Source organism: Fundulus heteroclitus, chromosome 1, assembly GCF_011125445.2.
Source record: "Fundulus heteroclitus isolate FHET01 chromosome 1, MU-UCD_Fhet_4.1, whole genome shotgun sequence".
Classification (NCBI taxonomy): domain Eukaryota; kingdom Metazoa; phylum Chordata; class Actinopteri; order Cyprinodontiformes; family Fundulidae; genus Fundulus; species Fundulus heteroclitus.
The window spans coordinates 30,022,111-30,042,773 of record NC_046361.1 but is presented as its reverse complement, the minus strand read 5'-3'; the positions used below and the strand labels follow the sequence as shown (position 1 = coordinate 30,042,773).

Sequence of the window (20,663 nt, the reverse complement as noted above, 5' to 3'; positions counted from 1 at the left end):
CCGGAGAAGGCACTCTACCCTTTTCCGGTTCAAGACCATGGTCTCGGATTTGGAGGCACTGATTTTCATTCCGGCCCGCTTCGCACTCGGCTGCGAACCGCTCCAGTGAGAAGCTGTAGATCACGCCCTGATGAAGCCAATAGGACCACGTCATCCGCGAATAGCAGAGACGCAATCCTAAGGCCACCCAAGCGGAGCCCCTCAACACCTTGGCTGCGCCTAGAAATTCTGTCCTAAAAGTTATGAACAGAATCGGTGACAAAGGGCAGGCCTTGGCGGAGGTCCAACCTCTCCCCGGAAAACGAGTCCGACTACTGCCGGCAATGCGGACCAGACTCTGACACCGGGGGGGTGGGGGGGGGGGGGGGGGGGGGATCGTACAGAGACCTGACAGCCCTATTAAAGGGTCCGGTACTCCATACTCCCGGAGTACCCCCCACAGGATCCCCCGGGGGACACGGTCGAATGCCTTCTCCAGATCCACAAAACACATGTAGACTGGTTGGGCAAACTCCCATGCCCCCTCAAGAATCCTGCTGAGGGTATAGAGCTGGTCCAGTGTTCCACGGCCAGGACGAAAACCACACTGCTCTTCCTGAATCCGAGATTCGACTATCCGACGGACCCTCCTTTCCAGAACCCCTGAATAGACCTTACCAGGGAGGCTTAAGAGTGTGATTCCTCTGTAGTTGAACACACCCCTCCCGGTCCCCCTATATATATACTATATATATATATATTATTATATATATATGTGTGTGTGTGTGTGTGTGTGTGTGTGTGTGTGTATATATCCACATATATATCACCTATAACACCTATTAGCAGAAACAATTTTTTGTGATGCATACAACACCTAACTGATCAATTTTTGAATTAACAGATGAGTTAATCCAACACACTAGAATATAATTTTATATAAAAAAATGTAATTACATTTTTATGCATAAAATTACAAGGGCTCACTAACATTACTCATTTATTGAACAGTAAAGATTCACATTAGTCCTTCAATGAGCCAACAACGACAACCAACACTAGATGGCTGCACACTATCCGACAGAATGGAAACGTAACGTGTGCAAATTCAAGTACTTTGATTGGATGATCCAAGCTTGGGGTCAAAGGATTTGTGCCCCACAGCTATCTACTGAAAGGGTCTTGGCATGCGCACTGCGATTTCAGATATCCATTATTTAAACAAACGTTGGTGGGCCCGCCCCAATATCAAGGTGCATCAAGCCTACTCAGGTTATCAGTATTCTGGTAGACTTAAATATATAGACACACATGTTTATAACAGAATTTTATTGGTAAGGGAGTCAGTCTTTTTTACAACATTACTCTATCAAGAACGATCATGTCCCACTGATTATTGTGAACCCAGAGCTCCACAGAGACATCTTGTGGGGCCTGGCCCCAAATGCAGAGACGCCACAGATCACATCAACCCACTCATACAAATAATCACCTTACAATTTGTTTATTAAATTATTTACAAATAATTATTAAATTGTATCCATTTAGCACAACATTAATTGAAAGTAAATATAGAACAGGCACTAAATAACCCCAATGACAAATCATTTGCCCAAAAACAGCAACGGAAGTGCGGCAACGGCTGGTGGCCTGCCGGCTTAGTGACCCCTTGTGGCAGCAGCATGCCACTGCAGGTGCCACAAGGTGCCAGAGGACCTGCCACTAATTGCGGCATCTGGACTGCTGGCGTTGTGACACCTTGCGGCAGCCGGCTGGCGAAAGTGTCACAAGCTTTTATTGAAAATAATATCAATAAAACACGATTATATGAAAGTAGTTATAGACTAACAGGCATCTATAACAAATAGTTTTCCCAAAAACAGTGGTGCGGCAACGGCCGTGGCACTAGATACCGGTGAAGGTGCCAGCGGAAGTGCCACCACTAGCTGCCTCTGCTACCGGAAATGCCTCTATTAGCTGCCTCTGTTACCGGAAATGCATCTACTAGCTGCCTCTGCCGTGTAAAAAAGCATAGACTTATATAAGATTATATATTGTCTAATGTGGAAAAAAAAGTGCCCAGGGGACCGGAAGTACTGGTAGTAACGTTTCTTAAAGCGGAAGTGGCGTCACGTCATTCGATGCAACTGAGTACTGCATGCAATCAACACTTGCAGCTGTTCCCAATCCTGACCGCGCACCAGCTGCTCTCAGACCAGGCACCGCAGTGGCAGCTCTGCACCGGCGCACCTACATCTACCAAGATACAAACCTCTATTTTTTTTAATTATTATTAAATAGCTTTGTGCTCCTGTGTGCAATGCCATTTGTGGAGGACCCGGCTCAGCTCTCTAAATCTCGCCTGAAGTCAGATTTAGTCGCCCACCATGTGGCGCTGCCACCTGCAGCGAGCAAGAAGGAGCTTTATGTGGAGCTGCACCTGAAGCACATCGATCAGAGCAATTGTGCGGATTTCTCCAGCGATGACGAGGATCCAGTGCATGATGTGGTAGTGAGTCGACCCGTTTATTGCTTTTTTCCCCCCCTCCCCTTGAGTTGCACGATAGAAAACAAACATAAACATGCCATCAAAGCGGCAGATTTGTTTGTCAAAGGCCAGTTCATGCAGTAAGAATGACGTTTGACCAGCGATTAGACTTTAATAAATGTGTTTTGTTAGGGGGGGTTGGGCCAATGCTCCCAGACGGTCTGAAAGTGCCTTCCCCACTGAGCTTACCAGCTGTAAAGCTAAAGTATAGATTTACATGTGTTGCTGTACTTAGCCCAGGCCTCTATAGAGGTCCACACCTGCCACTCTGTTACTTGTGCCAATACTAAAGCTCCTCTTAGGCTGCTTGGAGGAATAAAATAGTTGCTGTGTATTCTCAAGAGGCATGTGGGTTTGGCTTTAAAATCAGTCAATAACTTTTATTGATCTGTTTACGCCGCTTTATAAATTTTTTTCCTCCCCCACCTACACTTTGGGTCAATTGTTTTCATTGCAATGTACAACTTTTTTTTTTTTTTTTTTTTTTTGGAGAAGGAAAAACACTGTTAATGTTTTATTCAGTCCTAACAGTATTTCACACACAGCCCTCTTCCAAACCTTGGTGGTCTGGCCGGGGCCATAACGTTTTACAAACGCTGGCGTCACCTTGGATTCGGGTGTCAAGTTCAACCGGCAGGACTGCAGTGTTTTGCAGAAAAAGTTTGTTAGGCCAGACTGCCAAGCTAAAATGTGCCGTGTCAAAACATGACCTGGAGTTAATAATAATCTGTTCTTTTATCACAACTCATTCAGATTTTTGCAGTTCACTTTATCCTGGGATCAGGCCTTTCCTCAGCTCATTCGGAATACTGCTGCTCTTCTTTTAACCGCACACACAAACAGGAACATACCTCACCTTTCCTCTCTCTTCTCCACTATTGTCAATGTGCCAAAAAACTTTTTAAAAACCTTCTCTTGGCTTGATGCATTAATGGCCTTGTTCCTCCCTGACTTGCTTCAGCTGCATGTTTTCCCTCGGAACTATAGATCAGCTGACCGGCTTCTGTTGGTTGCACCAAAAACTGGGCTGAAGCTCTGAGGAGATCAGGCCTTTATAGTTGTGGCTCCAGGATTATGGCCCAAATTGCCATTAAAATTAGACAGGCTTGTTCTTTTGCTGTTTTTAAGTCTCTGTTATAAACAAATCTATTTGTTGTCATTTCTCTTTTATTTTACTATAGTCTTTGTAGCATTTTAAATTATTCTCTTCTTGTTTTGTCATTTGATGTGCCTCAGTACTGTACAGCACTTTGGTTAAACAAACTATTTTTTTTTTAATATGCTTTATAAACATAATGAATATGGATCTCAAAATGAATCTGTAAATCAACTAGATATAGAGCTCTGTGAAAGAGAAACTGTAATGTTGTCTTTTAACAGACTTTTTGCTGTAATGACATTTATGGTGCTACTCTAATGCCTGACTGGAAGTAAGAAAAACATTTTTTTTTGGGGGGGCCAGCCTGACTAGAATAACAAAGAGGATCTCAAAGACCTGGAGCTGAGACTTGGAGCTGTAGAGGATGCTCTGTGTTGTCGAGTATATTTTTCTTTTTATGAAGAATTGTTCTTTGCCCAAACAGCTCTAGGGGTTCCAGAATGCAGCCATTCTTTTTCTTTTGTCATTTTGTAAAGTTTATTTTTTTTGTTTTGTTTTTAAAGTCTCTGACTCCCCAGCAGATGACTGCAGATACAATCCCAGCATTAAATAAAAAAGGAGGAAGAATGCAAAAAAAAAAAAAAGCAAGTGGGATACTCAGCCTTCTGAGGACTGTGAAGTGTATTTAGCATTGATTAATCGTATGAGGTGTTATAGTAAAAACTTCACCACTGAGAAATTCATTTTGTTCCCAGGTTTGTTGAGACCTTTCCATGTTTCATTTCGGAACATTTCTTTTTAAACAGCCTTACAAAGTAATGTCGAATCTCACAACAATAGTCGAAACAATACGTTTTCCCTTCTATTGTGTTTCAGCTGTTTTTTTGTTTTGTTTTTCTTGCTTAAACATGGATATTTTTCTTTCTCCTTGTAAAGGGTGAGGATCCAGAAAATGTGACGGTGCTTGACCCAAGTGCTTTGACAGACAAGGATCTCAAAGATTTGCTACTCAAGCATGGAGTTAAAGCTGGGCCCATTGTAGGTAGGATTGCTCTTCAGAATATCTTTTGCCCAATTTTCATTGTAAAAATGTAATTCCTGTAGTTTCTCTGATAAATTAATGTAGTATTCTGTTGTATTCCTGGACCTCAGGCTCCACCAGGGCCGTGTATGAGAAGAAGCTCTGGAAACTGCTTCAGTCCGGTGGAAAGGAGGAATTAAATGAAGCGGAGAATGCTGTGCTCTACTCGGACAGTGACGAGGAAGAGGAGGGTGACGAAAATAAGGAAGAGCAGGAGGAGCCCGGTAAGACCAAAGTTGTTTCGTTTAATTCGGTTCTTAATGGTTCATTTGACACGATAATTATTCCTTTTGTGTTGTTTCTTTTGGCTTACCCCGGTTCAGAGGGAAAGCGAGAACAAACAGCGGAAGCATTGAAGCTGAACCAACAACGCTGCAATGAGGTGAGAACAATTTGTAGTATCTATCAGCTGGTCAATGCGTTTACTTATTCCAATCTATGCCGGTACAAGGTACAATGTATTCGAATGGTCAAAATATCCCAAATATCACCTTTTCTTCACTTTGTGATTTTTTTTTTTTAATTTTATTTATTTATTTATTTTTTTTAATTTAATTTAATTTAATTTTTTTTTTTAAATGCATGTTATGAAAAAAGTGTTTCTTTGCAGAAAAATGTGCATGTTCAGAGGGGCGACTTTGCTTACTCGCAGTGCTTTTTCTTATCATCACGGCTGGTAATGCTTGCAGTTTTTCACATCTTTGGCACAATATTCTGTCAAGCGACGGTAAAGTTTTTTTTTTTTTATGCTTGGTTTTAGCGTCCTTGTCCTCTTAAACAAAATGAATGGAGTTCCAAGAGGAATTCAAAGAATGCAGTCAGATCATCAGAGCAGACTCGAGAACACCGCTCACAGATTCCTGCAGGAATTAGCAAAGTATCCATAGCCCAACACTCAGGATTAAGATCAGGGGTAGGCTTGTCTTACTTAACCTCCACTATTTTGTACATTCTTTAAATATCTTACTCAGCTTGCACCAGTGTTTTTCTTCCGTTTAATTATAAATTTGGATCTAGGCATGTTGATACACACTTGTTGCTTGTAACATGCACGCATTAAACCTTACAGGTTCCCTCTGGATCTCAGTCAGTGGTGTCCAATGGTTGCTCATCACGTTCCTCGCAGGCATTCAGCATCACTGAGATGGTTGTTGAGGAAAGTTGTGCTTTAAGCCTGATTAAACTCACATTTCACATCTTTTAAAAAGTCAATCTCATTTTTATTTTGCTTGTCTGTTCAACATCAATGTTCAACATACATTCTCACAAACGTATACACTAAAAACAAAACAAGCAGATGGAGAGTCGGACCTCACCCACCGTTTGCTCCGACAAGGAGTTGAGCCACAGCAGTAAGCAGGAACATCGGTCACGCTCCAGCAGGGTCAGTGGTGCTCAGATTGTTCAGTCACACTTTAAGTTTAACTTGGTGCCGGTTTGAGTGTTTTTTAGAAGTGCACTTGAGGTGGAAGGAAATTGAAACTGCAAAAGTCTAGTCAGTCATGGCCCTGTATCTCCTTTTCTGTAGCTGCTCAAGGAGGTTGAAGACAAGGACGTAATCGTGGATCAGGCAGTGCGTTATACTCCCAAGGACTCCACTTGTGTAAAAGACACCAAGGCATATACACCCTTTTGGCTTATTTCAATCATGAATCATGTCACTGATGGGTTTTAGATTTAGTCTGTAATGTAACTTGCTGTTCAAATTATCCAGAAGCTAATTTTGAAACTCTGTTCAGACCACTTAAAAAATAAATTGGATTTTAAGTTTTAATACCATTTTTCAGGTTAGTTGTATTATACTTTGGGATTGTAAGTTATCCAGCATAGTTTGATTTATTTACAATAAATAAAAACACAGTGTCCTAAATTTGAAAATATGAAGTTACAGCTAGGTTTATCCTTAATATTTAGAAAATGTTTGTATTGGCACATTTTTTGTGTGTGCTTTGGATTGAGGAAGGGGAGAATCATAAGTCCTTAAGACAAACTTCCTAGCGGGATTTAATGATAAAAACAACTCAAGAGTAGAGCATAATGGAAGTAGAGGAGAATACACGGTATTCAAAGTGTGGAAAATATAAAGTATATGTATAAATAAACAAGTACAGATTTAAGAAGAGTGGCATCATTGATATTCAGCCTCACACTAAACCTGTATAATCACATTAGCTGCAATAACCCCTGCAAGTCTTTCATGTCAGTCCATGTTTCCACTCACTCTGCTCAACTAGACACTGAATTTTGACGTTTATAGGGTTGTCATCCTGTTGTAAGGTGAACCTCTGCCCCAGTCTCAAGTCTTTCACAGCCTCCCACACCAGGGTCTCTAACTCCGGTTTCCTGCAGTCTTTAGGTGTGTCACTGGATCGACACCGTTAAATAAACTTGGCTTGACTGGCTCTCCAGTTTACCAAACCCTGTTAATGACCTAATCATTTGATTTGGGTGTGTTATAGAGGCATATCTAAAACAAATGCCATACCTCAGAATTTTATTTTTAAATAATACTTAAGATATTTTCATCCTTAAATTTTCTTTGCTACTTTGTGTTGATCTGTCACAAAAAATAAATAAATTCATGGTTGTAATGTATCAAAATGGAAAAAGGTTAAACGGATATGCTGCAAGGAACCGTACATATGCAACTGAAATATTGCTTTGGTCTGACTGCTTAAGTGTGGGTTTTCCATTTAAAGTTTTTATGTAACATTTCCTGGAAGTCATCGTTGCGCCCTTCAGCTTTCAGTTATTTAGCTGAATCAACACCCTACAGTGACCCTTATAACAGTGATTTTACTCACTTGACTTTTCTTCTTTTCCTCACTTCCTGGTGGATGGGCTACTCCGCTGCACAGAGAATTTGTCACTTGCTGATCTAATCTGAGAGTAACTTTTTTTTGGCTTCTTTTGCAGCCTCCTCAGGAACCAGAGAATGATATTTTGAAGGAAATCTTCCCAGACACAAACGCCACACCTACTGGGATCTAGTAAGTGTCTCAACTTGAAACACAAATGTCTTAATCACAAAAATGCGAGTCTTCAAAACTCGCATCTTTTCAATAAGATTCATGAACCTGTTTTAACCGTTAAGATATTTATGCACAGCAAACAATGCATTGGAGTTTTGTTTCTGGACTGTTTACCGATTTACTTGCCCTTTTTATATTTCAGTGCCACTCCACGCAGACCCATCAAAGGGGCAGCACAGCGGCCCATCCAGTATGCGTACCCCAAAACCCCAGTGAGTCCTACGACCCTGGAGAGACGAGAGGTGGAGAGACGTCTTGTGCCCATCTACATCCAGATTTTGGTCTTCTTCACTGTGGTGTACGTCCTTTATGTCATTTCTGTTATTGTGGAGGACGGCAGCTCTGTTATGCCCTTGCTGCAGAGTCTCAACCAGTGGTCAGACAGTGAAGAGGGAAGTCCAGCATTGGATGAGACGCAGGACATGCACTCAGCCTTAGGAGAGCTTTAACTGTTTCCTTTTTTCAAACCTGTGTTGACATAAAGGTGCGAGCTTGCTGATTTGATGGCCAGGACAGGATCATTATTGGTTAAGAATCCGCCAGTCCAGTTTAACATTTCTGTATTTTCTTTTGTTTAACTCCTTTATATTAACATGTTCTTATCACCATGTTTGTAGCGGATGAAACACCTATTTATGGAAAAGGGACATTTATTCTTGATTAAAAATTGTAATATGTATTGCTTATTTAGATTTGGTGAAAAATTGTGCTTTGAATTTCTATTGTAATACTTGTTTTTATATATGATGGTTCAATAAAGGTTATTTTACTTCATGCTTTTTATTTATTTTTTTGTTAAATGTACCTGAAATAGGGGCATGATTTATACACACGTGGAAAAACATACAAGACATCTTATATTTTAAAGTTTGCCTGCTTACAGTTCTAGAGAATTTCTTCCTGTTAAAGTATAACTGAAGTAGTTATGAGGGCAATAAAGTGGGTCCATAGAAACAATGTGCTACACATCATGCCATACTTTTTCTTTTTTTCAAAAAGAAAAATTTGCATACCCAATCTACTTCCTATAACTTTTGTTTATGGATGTAATAAAACAAAAAATCAAGTGTGCATCTCTTGAACTTATGATTCTTGAATTTCTATCAGTACACATGTATCTGAGAAAGTAATTCTTGTTATTTTTTGTTGTGAATGCTTACTGGTGTCATTTTATTTGAATATGTAAATGAAAGTTAAGTCCAATTTAATGAAAAATAAGGGTATTAAAAATAAACACAAAGCCCACTGAGGGGAAAAAATAATTTAAAACGAAAATTTACTACATATAGGATTACAGTTAATGATTTAATTTTTCACATTTCCAAATTCCCAGCTATATGGCAATCCCAGATAATCATTACATGCATTTCTTCGGTATTACTTGGAAGTATTCCGTTAAAAAGGTTGAAGGCAATGGGAGTAAATCTAAAAAAAAAAAAAAAAAAACATTACTAAACTAACCCAGCCTGTGTCACAGTTTTCATCTAAACCCAGTTTCCCAATACAATACTATTTAATTTTGAATTTAGCACAAATTAAGCAATAACTATTCAGAATGGCTAGATTTATTCCTGTAAGAAAAGTGAACTGTGCATCAAGTTTATATGTCTGTGCAATATAATTTATATTTCCCTCAATAAAGAAGGTTTTGCTTCAGGCAGTTTCTTGTCATTAAAGTTAACTTGAAAGAAAAAAGTTGCACTTTAATTGCATGTTACAAATATGTCGATATATTTCATGTCTCAATCGTGTGAAAATGCAACATTTACTATAGATTTATGAAAATACTAAAAATATATATATTTATCTGTAGCTAAATTACTTCGGCCAGCAGGGGGCTCTTCAACACGCTGCACACTTCCCTCTGTTTTGAGTTCAGTCTGCAACTTGTGCTGCCACAGCCTGACAATGACAGACTCACAGTTCAAAACATGGAAGTTTCTAAAGATAATTTCTAGCAGCTTGCTAATTCTAGTGTTGCTGCTATTCACCGCAGCAACCATCAGGACTCTGTCTCTGGACGTAAACGTCGGACTCCAGCTCGCACACTGGGAGAAGTCGAACAACATCTCTCTGGTGATTGACCAGCATCAAAGAGAGGAGCTTCTAGCCAACTTTAAAGGTAATCCGAGCCCCGCTTTCACCTGGAGACTAACTCAGTCCACAGAAACAGGTGGGGAGTATGTTGCTGTAGATCATCAAACTGTGTGTTGTTGTTCAAACAGAGGCAGTGAGAATCCCCACGGTGTCATTCTCGGAGACGGAGAGCAACACCACGGCGCTGCGTCAGTTTGACACTTTCCTCCGTAAAGGTACAACAAGCAGCAGGTGCCACCCGCGGGTATGGCGTCGCTTCGCCTCTGTTTTTAACTCAGCGAAACCAGATTGCTGTGGATCTACAGGCGCCTAGCGTCTTACGCGTTAATATGTTAGCTAACAGTTTAACTGTTTAACCTGCATCCTGCTAGCCTTGTTTATATTGTGCTAGCTGCTAACGGGAGCTATATGTGAGGGCTAACGCCCCCCTCTGCTTCACCCACGTGTGTTTAGAACTTAGTTATTGGTTATTAAATGTACAAATCAGTGTTAAATCAAAATCAGAATCAGAATCCTTTATTGTCATTGTGTAAGAATGCACAACGAAATAATAATAATAATAATAATAATAAAAAAAACAGCAACTCTCAAAAGTAGGGAAAATAAATAAGTAAATTAATGAATAAATATATTTAAATAAATATGATACATAAATAATTAGTAGAATAATAAAAAAAATGGATGTTAAACAACGCAGGTTAAGAACTATATGCTGCTAATCCATGTTCTGGTTCCGGATCTGCAGAGCAGACCTGAGACAGAAGACCTTAGTGGTCTGGAGGGTTGAAGCATACACTAACATAAGTATTTTAAAGTCTATTCTCTGAGATGCTCATCTTCAGGTAAATCAATACGGTTTTGTCAGACAAAACTTCAGCAATGAACCTTGGCTATAATATTAACAAGGGGTAGAAAAGGGAAGAAATAAATATATACCAAAGGATATCATAGGTATCATCAAAAATTGCATTTATTGAATTTACCTCAACCCCTCCTTTCTCAGAAAGCATCTGCCAATATTTAATTCAGTTCATTTATATAGTGCCATTTCACTACATATGTCATCTCAAAGCACTTTTACTGAGTCAATTCTATCAAATCATACAGACATATTAATTAAAAAGTCTTCTATCTAAGGCAGGGGGCACCAACATATTCTCCAGGTAGCCCCCAAGGACCATATTTGGTGCCCACAAGCCGGTTAAAAAAATAGCACAACCCTCCAGAGAGCTGCATTTAAATACCTATTTTCAGTTACTCTTCTTTTTTAATCATACTTGTATTTACATAGATCTAAAAATGAAAAAAAAGCATTAAAAACATATTACATAAAGTTAAGGTGAGCTTGGAGTCTTGTAGTTCAAAGGTCAGTACAGGTAGCCCTTATTCTGACACTGTACTGATGAAGTAGCTCTCAGTTTCAAAGAGGTTGGTGATCCCTGATCTAAGGATACCCGCCAAACTGCATCCAATCATTCGCTTGCAGTGTTCACTGCTCCTAGATGACCATGTAGAGACAGTAGACAGCTGCTTGCATTTTGATGTTGACTTTGCAGCAGTGCCTCACACTGAGCATGTATGCAGCAACAGCGGAGAGGAACACTCCCCCTTTAACAAGAAGAGACCTCCAGCAGACCCAGGCTCAGTGTGTGCAGCCGTCTGCCATGAGCAACTGAAGGTTTGAGAACACAGAGGAAATGTGCAAAAAGAACACAGAAGCACCGATCCAGGGGTATATTCGGTTGGATGACTCTGCCGCTGTTCCTTCCTTTGACGGCTTTTGGAAGATGCTGTCCTGTGCAGAATGGGAATCCCTGCTGCAAAAGTGCTGAAGTTCTGGAGATGCTCCGACCCAGACTGCAAGCCATAACAATTTGGCCTGTGTTTAACACTTGTAAATCCTCACATTTGCCCATTTTTCCTGCTTTTCACAAATTTGAAAACACATCGTTCACTTGTTCCCAAGCATATTCTCCTAACAGTTGTCCTAATAAAGAGATAATCACATGATTATTATGTCAGTGGTCATAATGTTATGCCAGATAAGTATATCATGCTTTAATGCGTTTTAGCTCATGTTTTATTCAGATTTAATTTCCTTAATTGATGTAGCTAATAAAATAGGGTTACATCCGACTTGACCACAATGGATCATTTTGACAGTTACTTTCTTGACTAATTTTTTTATAATTTGAATAGGACATTTTTAGTCACATCCATAAATGGAGAGTTTTTTGTTCTTCTATGTGATAGCACAATTGGAAAATAAATTATTAAGCATCACAAAGATGATTTATTCATAGACCTTCAGGAATTCGTCTCAGTGTTTTAGAACGCCGCCTTAACTTTTCATCAATTATTTCTTACAGTCTTTTCAAGGCTCGGTAGTTAAATCATTAAAGTAATTTTTGATTTCATTATAGATGAAAACAAAAAAAAGCTCTGTAGTTGATTTGAAGCTCTGAAGTGTGTAGAGAAATGTTTAGTCTGTCAAATGTGTTGTTATGATTGTAGGGAGCCAGAATTAGTCTTGGAAAAGAAATAAGTCTTTCAGAGATAAACTGAAGGGGCTCTTAGAGGCACCTATGTTTATGGATTAAAATAATAAACCTATAAAGGGTGGGAAGAAATAGCTTAAGATAATTAGTAAAAGGCCATTGTTAGACCTTGTCTTTAAAAATTATTTAAAGGAGCTATAAGTAATACCGACACCTTGTGGCTTGAATCGGTACAACAGCTTGCCAATCACAACAATCTAATATGTCGTTTTTAAGCGGTGTGTTGCTGTTGTGAATTTTTACTTCCACAGGACCCGTAAATGATATTGTATTCTGTTTTATTTCTGGCCCGTGTCTCTTACTGGCTTCCATGTTAGCAGGCTACTGCTCTTTTACCAAAATAAAATACCAAATGCTGCGCTCTGTGTTGGGAACCCTGGGAAGTCTCATAAGATTGGCTCAGGAACCAGGAAGTAAACACGGGCGACACTCTGAACCGAAGTCGTTCCGGACCGTACCTATAGGTTTGAAAGGGGAAAAAAACTTGACTAAGACATTTGTTGATAGAGAGGACTGATTGGTGAGAAATGAGAATGATTTAGGTTGATTTTACAATCTTACTTATAGCTCCTTTGAGACGCTGAAAAAAATATCCTTGTATTGCTGCTTATTAACATCAATCAATCATGCAGTTGGTAAAGTGCAAATTAATTTTCCATTGGTTTTATTAAGAGATTTCTTTGGCTTTAGTTTTAGAAGTGCATCTCAATTGATACAATAGAACAAAGTAATAGAAGCATTCCCTACTGTCCCATTGTGGGAAATTTCAGGTGTAGCAGCAGCAAATAACAAATTTACAACACAAGACATAAATATTGTGCAGTTTATAAAAATAGCATATTCAACAAATCAATGTGCAAATCATATGTTTATTTATGCATAAAAAACCAATAGACTATTTAAAACTGAAAAAACCCTGCAAAAATAGCAGGTATCTTTATTGGGATCAGTGATGGTTCTATAACAGCTGCTGGGAGGAAGGGTTTGCGATAACGTTCCTTTGTGCATTTAGGATGCAGCAGTCTGTCTCTTTTGGACTATCTTGATTTTTTTCTTGTGATTGGAAAGTTAATTTCAGTAATTCAATTCAAAAAGTACACTAAACACTTATAAGTACACTACACAAAGAGTGATGTAAAATGTTTCTATAATTTTGATGAGCTAATAAAACTACAAATTCAAAACTATATTACATAAGGCCAATTTAAAAAAAATACTTTTAAAACAAGCGAAAGGTAGATGAGCAGAATCCAAGTTATTTAAGGTCCAGTGTGAAGTTTTCACAGTCGGGGATGATTTTGGGAGCTATGTCATCAGCTGCTGTAGGTCTGCTCTGTTTTGATCAAATCCAGAGCAGCCCTCAACCAGGAAAATTTGAGAGCACCCCACTCCCCGCCCTCTGCTAAGCTTTACAGAGATGCAGATTTCATTTTCTGGTAGGACTGGACGACTGCCAGCTTCCCACACTGCCAAAAGGACCATTACCTGGTTTCATGAGTACCATATCAGTGTGCCTGTAATTATAGCCAGCAAACACATCTGACCTTAACTCCATGGAGAATCTACAGGATATAGTCAAGAGGAAGATGAGAGACACCAGACCCAACGATGCAGGGAGCCTGAAGGTTGCTTATAATGTAAAACCTCAGCAGTGCCTCCATGCCACACCTGATGCAGAAATGCATGCAAAAGGAGACCCTGACCAAACATTTCTGTTTCACAATTTCTTTGTTTATTGATCTTATACAATATTATGTAATTTTCTGACGGTTTTCATTAGCTGTAAGCATAATGATTAAAATGAACAGAAATAAATGCTTGAAACCAATCACTTTGTATGTAGAGTTTCACTTTTTTTAACTAAATCAGTGACGCAAGCGAACATTTCAATGATATTCACATTTTGATGCAATTGTCTAACTATTCATTTTGCACTCATTTCAACACAGTCAGTATTTGTAATGTTTCCTTTTTTGATTTAGTGAACACACTTTAGCGTTTGTACATTTTGCCTAGCAAAGCCATTTGCATTAAAATTGCCATGATCTCCCAGACTCGTTAAGAGCTCAGAGGAGCTGTCCTCATCTTTCTTTGTCAGCCTTCCCCGCAGTTTTCTCTTCAAGCCTGGTTCATCATGAGCTCGTGGCTAATTACAGCCACCTGTTCCGGGTGCAGGGCTCTCAGCCTGACTTGGTGCCGTACCTGCTGCTGGCCCACATTGATGTAGTACCTGCCAAGGAGTCAGATGGCTGGGAGGCCCCTCCCTTTTCTGCCGAAGAGATAGATGACTTCATCTATGGTAGAGGGACCATAGATGATAAGTGTGCTGTAATGGTAGGAGGACAAGTAATGATGTAGTGTGATAGCATTCTCAAACTGAGTTGTATCGTTTTATGTACATCTGCAGACCGGGCTAAATGTGCTGTTGTCTCTCTTTTTATATGTTCGCCTTTAGGGAATACTTCAAGCGTTGGAGTACTTGCTGATTAGAGGCTACGCTCCGCGCAGGGGTTTTTACATCGGTTTGGGTCATGATGAAGAAGTATGTTCTCCCCGAATGAAACGGTCAGGTTCGCTTATTCGCCTTTTTAAAATCTTCAGCTGAGCTCTTCAGTTTGTTCTTTGCAGGCCAGAGGTTTCAATGGGGCGATGAACATTGTGCGCCTGATGAAGGAACGTGGCGTGAAGCTGTCGTTTGTCCTGGACGAAGGCCTGGCTGTACTTGACGGAGTCATCAGTGGACTCAATGGACCTGCAGCTCTGTGAGAATTACCCACACTCTGTTTGAGCAGGAAACTTCGCTTCTTGCGTTTGCTAAGGGCAAATCAATTAATCCACATATCCAATTTGTCTGTTAGAAGCATAAAAGAGGCTTTGAGTAGGAGAATAGTTAATTGTTGGATCTCTGCATTTTGGATGTAGTGTACCAGGGAAATTTTACATAAACCCATCTGGTTGAGTGTATTAATATTGCAGTTTTTAAAGATCCATTTAAAACTTTTAAGTGTGAAACAATTATACAAAAAAATAACTTTTAGTCTGGTGGCATATTCTGAATTTTCTTTAATCCACAACGTTTCAAATTTTTACAGGTTTGAATTTAAACCAAATGCACAGCCACTAATATTTGGTTAAAAGTCTCTCAGTCGTTTGGACAAACATTTGCTCTACAACAGTAGATGTCATAAAAATTAATTGGTTCCCTGACGCTTGATTTGACTAGAAAATTCAGTCCTTAAATTATCAAAAAAACGGTTCAGGTCAGGGATTTGGGTAGGCAATGCCAGAAGGCTGCTTTACCTTCTCCAAAGCCAAATTCAATATGTTTTTTGGATCAATGTTCTGTTGGAAAACCCAGTCGGTACTGTTGATTTTGAGGAGAAGTTGAAGAATTACGCGAATCATTATTCTATTCACTTTGTCCAATGGATTACTATCACTAACAGGAAACAGGTCCTCAGCATGATGCCAACACCACCATGCTTGATAGCTAATAAAGTGCTCTAAAGTTTAAAACCACGCCTTCTTCTCATTTAATTCATCATTGTGGCCAGATAGCTAGATGCAAACCTTTCTCAAGTCAAGTCAAAGCTTATTTATGCAGCGCTTTAAAAGCAACAGAATCTGACCAAAGGGCTGAGCAAGTCAGCAGGAATTATAAACAAATGGTGGCAAACTGACTAGTGCAGACGGAATAATAAATATATTAAAAAAGCCAAAATATTGAACAATAAAAGAAAGAAAAACACATAATGTACAAAAAAGAATAAGTAAGTAAATAAATAGATATATTATGGGAATCATGCTCATCATAGATCAAAGCCAAGGTGAATGAATAAGTCTTAGAAAGAGATTTGATGTTTTCAAGGGTTGAAGCCGATCTAAATGTTGGGGGGTGAATAATTCTGCGAGGTTCTGTATATCGGTAATTGGGACCCTGTGTGGACTTGGAAATTCGTAATAAATTCAACCTCATGCACCCATTTATATTTTTATAAAAGTTGTATACGGTTTTATTATTCCATCTTGACAAAGGCAAAGTTCAAATGCATCTTTAGGAGCCCGAAGCCTCTGAAGTTCTTGTCAGCAGTTAGTGTATGTTAGCTTCTCACCATCATTGTGTCTGTTTAACAGAATTGGGGTTAGTGAGAAGGGCTCAGCCAATGTGAAGCTTAGTGTGTCTATGGCGCCTGGTCACTCCTCGATGCCTCCCAGGGAGTCCAGCATTGGGATCCTAGCTGCAGCAGTAAAAAGGTGCGACTTTCAATTGATTAGCTTCATTTTTCTGCTGTGAAAAAATTCTCTGATTATTTTAGATGCATCACTGGTATCTACTTATAATTCCCAGTTATTCACACATTTTTGTCTTTAATATCTGCAGGCTTGAAGAGAATCCCATGCCCAGGTTATTTGGTCTTGGTCCCGAACGTGAAACCTTTGAACATCTGGCCCACAAGGTAAGAGGAGTCGCCTACATCCTAACTAAACATGATTTAGACATCTCCACATTCTTAAACACTGTATGATGTTTCTCAATCAGTTTGGGCTTCCTCTGAAGTTCATAATGTCCAATTTATGGCTCTTCTCTCCCCTTCTTGGCAGGTAAACACGTTTCACTCATATCACCTCTGGTCTTCTAAATGTCATTGAAGTGAATTAAACTGGGTAGGTTTGCCTTCTTTTTGCAGAATACTGGAAAGAAAGCCAGACACTAATGCTTTTGTAAGGACTACCACAGCAGTGACCATGTTCAATGCAGGAGTTAAGGTATAGGAATTTGTTCTTAAACAGTGAATAAATCAGATTTTAGTTTTCCATTTTTAACCTCGAATCAGTGTAATCTGGGTTCTTTTAGGTGAACATCATTCCCGCCCTTGCTGAAGCTTATGTAAATCTGCGAATCCACTCTGCACATTCATTACAAGAGGTGAGGGCTGAAATTTGACTCCTCTTCTATGAAAAAAAAAAAAATGTTACGTTCTGATTCAAATGGGCTGTGTTGTGTCTTGTCCAGGTCTTAGACTTCATCCAGGATACTGTGGGCGACCAGCGAGTGAAAATAGAGCTTATTGATGGATTTGACCCGCTCCCTGTCAGCTCTTCTGACGAGCAGTCATTTGGTTTTCAGATCATCAAGAAAACTGTGTTGGACATGTTTCCCACGCTTACGGTCGCTCCAGGTACAACCCGAAAAAATGAAGTTTGGCAGTAAATATTTGTTTGTATTTATTTCTTGTTCGTTATCTGATTAACTTGTTAAACGTGCAGGTATTTGTATTGGGAACACAGACAGCCGACATTTCAAAGACCTGACCAGGGATATTTATCGCTTTGCTCCTGTCTGGTTCAAACCAGGTGATGCTCAAAGGTAAGGCCTTAGAGTAGAAGGGACCTTGCTGCATACACTCATGTAATTATCATAAAAAAAAAATTGTTTTTAAAGTGTTATGAGAATTTAGGTTATTACAGAGCAAAAACTGTAAGGATAATTTTACGCATACCCTTTCAGATTTAATGACACAAAGTTGCTATCCCCAAAGAATAGACGGAGTGAATCTAATGACAATGTGAATTATCCATTTAACAAAGCATATTTTTTCCATCCACTTTTTTTGTCAGGTTCCATGGGATAAACGAAAGGATTTCCAAAAAGAACTATGAGGAGCTTGTTGTGTTTTATTTTAACCTTATGCAAAACTGTGACATTCAGAAGCTTCCTGAGCCGCACAGTTCTGTTCATGAACTCTAAGGGTCTGTTTGGTTGTCTTGATGTGCTCTGAGTTTATAATGCTAGACAATGATTCTGTATTAAATAGAACTGGGTTAACTTGAATGAAAAGGTAGGGGAAAAAAAATCATTACCTATTTTTGTCCAATGGATTCAGGTGCTCTGGATGGGCCCATGGATGGACTTTGTCCCTTGTTGATGAATTTCAAAAGCAAGGTTTGCAATTTTTTATTGTTTTTGGAAAAGAGGTGCAATTTAATTATGGATATTTGCTGCTGCAAACTAATTACGACATGAGTATTAGATAAAGATTATATGCTATAGGTTATATGTTATAGATTATTGCCTTAATTTAACCAAAGTTGGTGCTCGTGTGATTGACTTGAAGATCTAGTTGCTGTTAATACTGTGATAATTGACAGGGATTGTGTTATGCACTGAGATGACACAAATGTGTCCACGGATCTATTAACATGCTTATGTTATTTTCCAAATATGTAACAACAAACTGTTAAAAAGGCATAGAATTGTCAATGTCTCTTTGAAACAAAAATTGATTTGCAAATGTGGGTTCTTTTGCACCCTCTGTAGCATTTGACAGATGTTGCTGAAAATAAGGCAGGCAATGCTTATTTACATACATCAACTTGTGAAATAGTTAGGGTTGATGGCATAGTAATTGCTCTGTCCATTTGCAACAATACAATAAAAATATCTGTGTTAAAACCGCACACGTATGTGATTATGTATTTGTCTTTTTGTACAATGTTTTGCATTGTAATTCTTGTCTAGTATGCTGTGTAGTAATGAAAAGAAGTCTAGATGACTTAATATTTGCCTCTAGTTTTAATTATTTTGTTTATAGACTGCCTGAAATTCCCTTAAAATACAAACCTGTTAGCTTTCTGAAGGCTGTACATGGATGGCTTATATATTCAGGTGTGTAAACAGACATATCGATTACTGCTAACTCAGGTAAACTGTTTTGTCAGGGTTAGGACACTAAAATGTTGCGTGTAAAACAGATAACGGCGTTTTGTTGAAGAACTTTGACCTCATGATGGAACCAAAGCACTCATTTTATACGTGTGTCTGGAGCTGCTGTACTTTTGGGCAGGCACTAAATCTACTTTATTTACAGATTTGTAAAGCTGTGAATGTATTATCTTGAATTTTAATATATTTCAAAGTTAATGAAATACAATTTCAATGCTTTCTGCCAAAAGCTATAAATGTGTTGTAGCTGTTAGTCAATGTTAATCATTAATAAGGCTATATTATGTTATGATATACCTTGAAATCCAGAATATGGTAAAATTATGATATAATTCTGTGCTGAAAAGGGGACTTGGAAACTATAATTGCAAAAACCTTGTCATGAACCTCTGTCAATATATATCAGCACACTGAATGAGATTTGTGGTTTGGTGAGAGACCACTCTCAAGATTTTTGTGTAACTGTTGCTCCTCTGGTTAAGCTGCAAAGTTGAATGAGATCTTTACTAGCGCTGTAACCATAAGAAGCTAGTGAAGAGCATTGTTTTAGTAAAAATAACCAAAAACAGAGAGAGAGAAAAGAAAAACAGTTGCAATGTTGATATAAATGTATTTTTTATTGATCGTCTTGAAAACAAGCATTTTTCTGAAGTTTTTTTTTTCTGTCTCTTTAAATCTTAAAGAGGCTCTTCTCTCCCCACCCACCTCCAGGCTTGCAGAGCTTTCCACTCTACCTCATTCGGCCATTTTTATAGTATGCTTGGAGACAGTGTAATGAACAATCGATGACATTTCTGTAACTTCAGCATCCTTCGGCTTGGACTACAAAATCGTAATAAATAAATAAATAAATAAATAACCGAATGGTCTTCATGACTTGAACAAAGGGAACATGTAAAGAAAATTTAAAGCCCAGTTCTGTTGTTTAACCATTGTTTGTTTGTTTTTTTTCTTTTGTGAGGAGCTTAAATGAGAAAAAGCCAATATTACTGAGTTTTGATGACAACATATGTCATAATATATATATGTATTTTACTGAGGAGTTTAGGATTGAATTAATGCCACTGATTGATTTGTGTTTGTGTCTGCTGATTGCACTCAGTGAAGTTCTTTTCTTGCTAAAAAAGGAATAAGTAAACACTATCAGGACAAACACTTGACATATATTGTTTTATTTTAAGATTAATATATGTCTTTTGTGTTTTCTTTTTATGGTCAAACTGTGGCCCGTTTTAAGCGCTACTGCAACGTTTTGAAGACAATGCACACATTAGTTTTGTATTACATTCTTACCGAATGAAACTACCGTATTTGGCTCGTTGTGTTTCAGAAAAGCTATAAAAGTTTTCCCCAAAATGCTGTGCTGTTCATCCTGTTCCGTATAAGACTCTATAGAATAAATTCATGTTACCTTTATGTGCTAAGTACCTCATTTCACTCAAATGTACGTTGTGAATGTGCAGGTGAATGAGAATACACTATATGTCTCTCATAGCTTTTTACCAGGTAGATTTTTAATTCACCTGTTGTTAGGAAAGAATCTCT

General features: G+C 38.7%; 2 protein-coding genes across 6 annotated transcripts; both read left to right on the top strand.

Moving 5' to 3' along the window:
• The first annotated feature begins 2,060 nt into the window (after nucleotides 1–2,060).
• Nucleotides 2,061–8,513, top strand: lemd1 (LEM domain containing 1). Of its 5 annotated transcripts, none has more exons than XM_036140402.1 (11): nucleotides 2,061–2,488; nucleotides 4,563–4,668; nucleotides 4,779–4,931; nucleotides 5,031–5,089; nucleotides 5,318–5,383; nucleotides 5,468–5,620; nucleotides 5,777–5,863; nucleotides 6,005–6,091; nucleotides 6,236–6,325; nucleotides 7,624–7,697; nucleotides 7,882–8,513. In XM_036140402.1, exons 1-11 carry the CDS (start codon nucleotides 2,300–2,302, stop codon nucleotides 8,186–8,188), a joined length of 1,371 nt encoding a protein of 456 aa, XP_035996295.1. In that variant the 5' UTR covers nucleotides 2,061–2,299; the 3' UTR covers nucleotides 8,189–8,513. The 5 variants fall into 5 exon arrangements, with proteins under 5 accessions (XP_035996295.1, XP_021173889.2, XP_021173890.2 ...); XM_021318214.2 differs by having other exon boundaries at nucleotides 2,062–2,491; XM_021318215.2 differs by lacking the exon at nucleotides 5,318–5,383 and having other exon boundaries at nucleotides 2,063–2,491.
• Nucleotides 8,514–9,611: 1,098 nt separating this feature from the next.
• Nucleotides 9,612–20,534, top strand: LOC118556454 (N-fatty-acyl-amino acid synthase/hydrolase PM20D1.2-like). The gene is made up of 13 exons (XM_036140355.1): nucleotides 9,612–9,861; nucleotides 9,965–10,051; nucleotides 14,493–14,728; nucleotides 14,850–14,936; nucleotides 15,023–15,156; nucleotides 16,529–16,648; nucleotides 16,776–16,851; nucleotides 16,935–16,996; nucleotides 17,083–17,161; nucleotides 17,250–17,321; nucleotides 17,409–17,574; nucleotides 17,663–17,762; nucleotides 18,014–20,534. Exons 1-13 carry the CDS (start codon nucleotides 9,648–9,650, stop codon nucleotides 18,141–18,143), a joined length of 1,563 nt encoding a protein of 520 aa, XP_035996248.1. The 5' UTR covers nucleotides 9,612–9,647; the 3' UTR covers nucleotides 18,144–20,534.
• The last annotated feature ends 129 nt before the right edge of the window (nucleotides 20,535–20,663 follow it).

What these genes read in the sequence shown, in the direction of transcription:
- lemd1 (XM_021318214.2), top strand. Translation starts at nt 2,300, where the DNA reads ATGCCATTTGTGGAGGACCCGGCTCAGCTCTCTAAATCTCGCCTGAAG. An exon ending in ATCCAGTGCATGATGTGGTA is followed by an intron (nt 2,492 to 4,562) that starts GTGAGTCGACCC and finishes CTCCTTGTAAAG; the next exon opens with GGTGAGGATCCAGAAAATGT. An exon ending in ACTCAGGATTAAGATCAGGG is followed by an intron (nt 5,621 to 5,776) that starts GTAGGCTTGTCT and finishes TAAACCTTACAG; the next exon opens with GTTCCCTCTGGATCTCAGTC.
- LOC118556454 (XM_036140355.1), top strand. Translation starts at nt 9,648, where the DNA reads ATGACAGACTCACAGTTCAAAACATGGAAGTTTCTAAAGATAATTTCT. An exon ending in ATGATAAGTGTGCTGTAATG is followed by an intron (nt 14,729 to 14,849) that starts GTAGGAGGACAA and finishes GTTCGCCTTTAG; the next exon opens with GGAATACTTCAAGCGTTGGA. An exon ending in TTCTCTCCCCTTCTTGGCAG is followed by an intron (nt 16,997 to 17,082) that starts GTAAACACGTTT and finishes TTCTTTTTGCAG; the next exon opens with AATACTGGAAAGAAAGCCAG.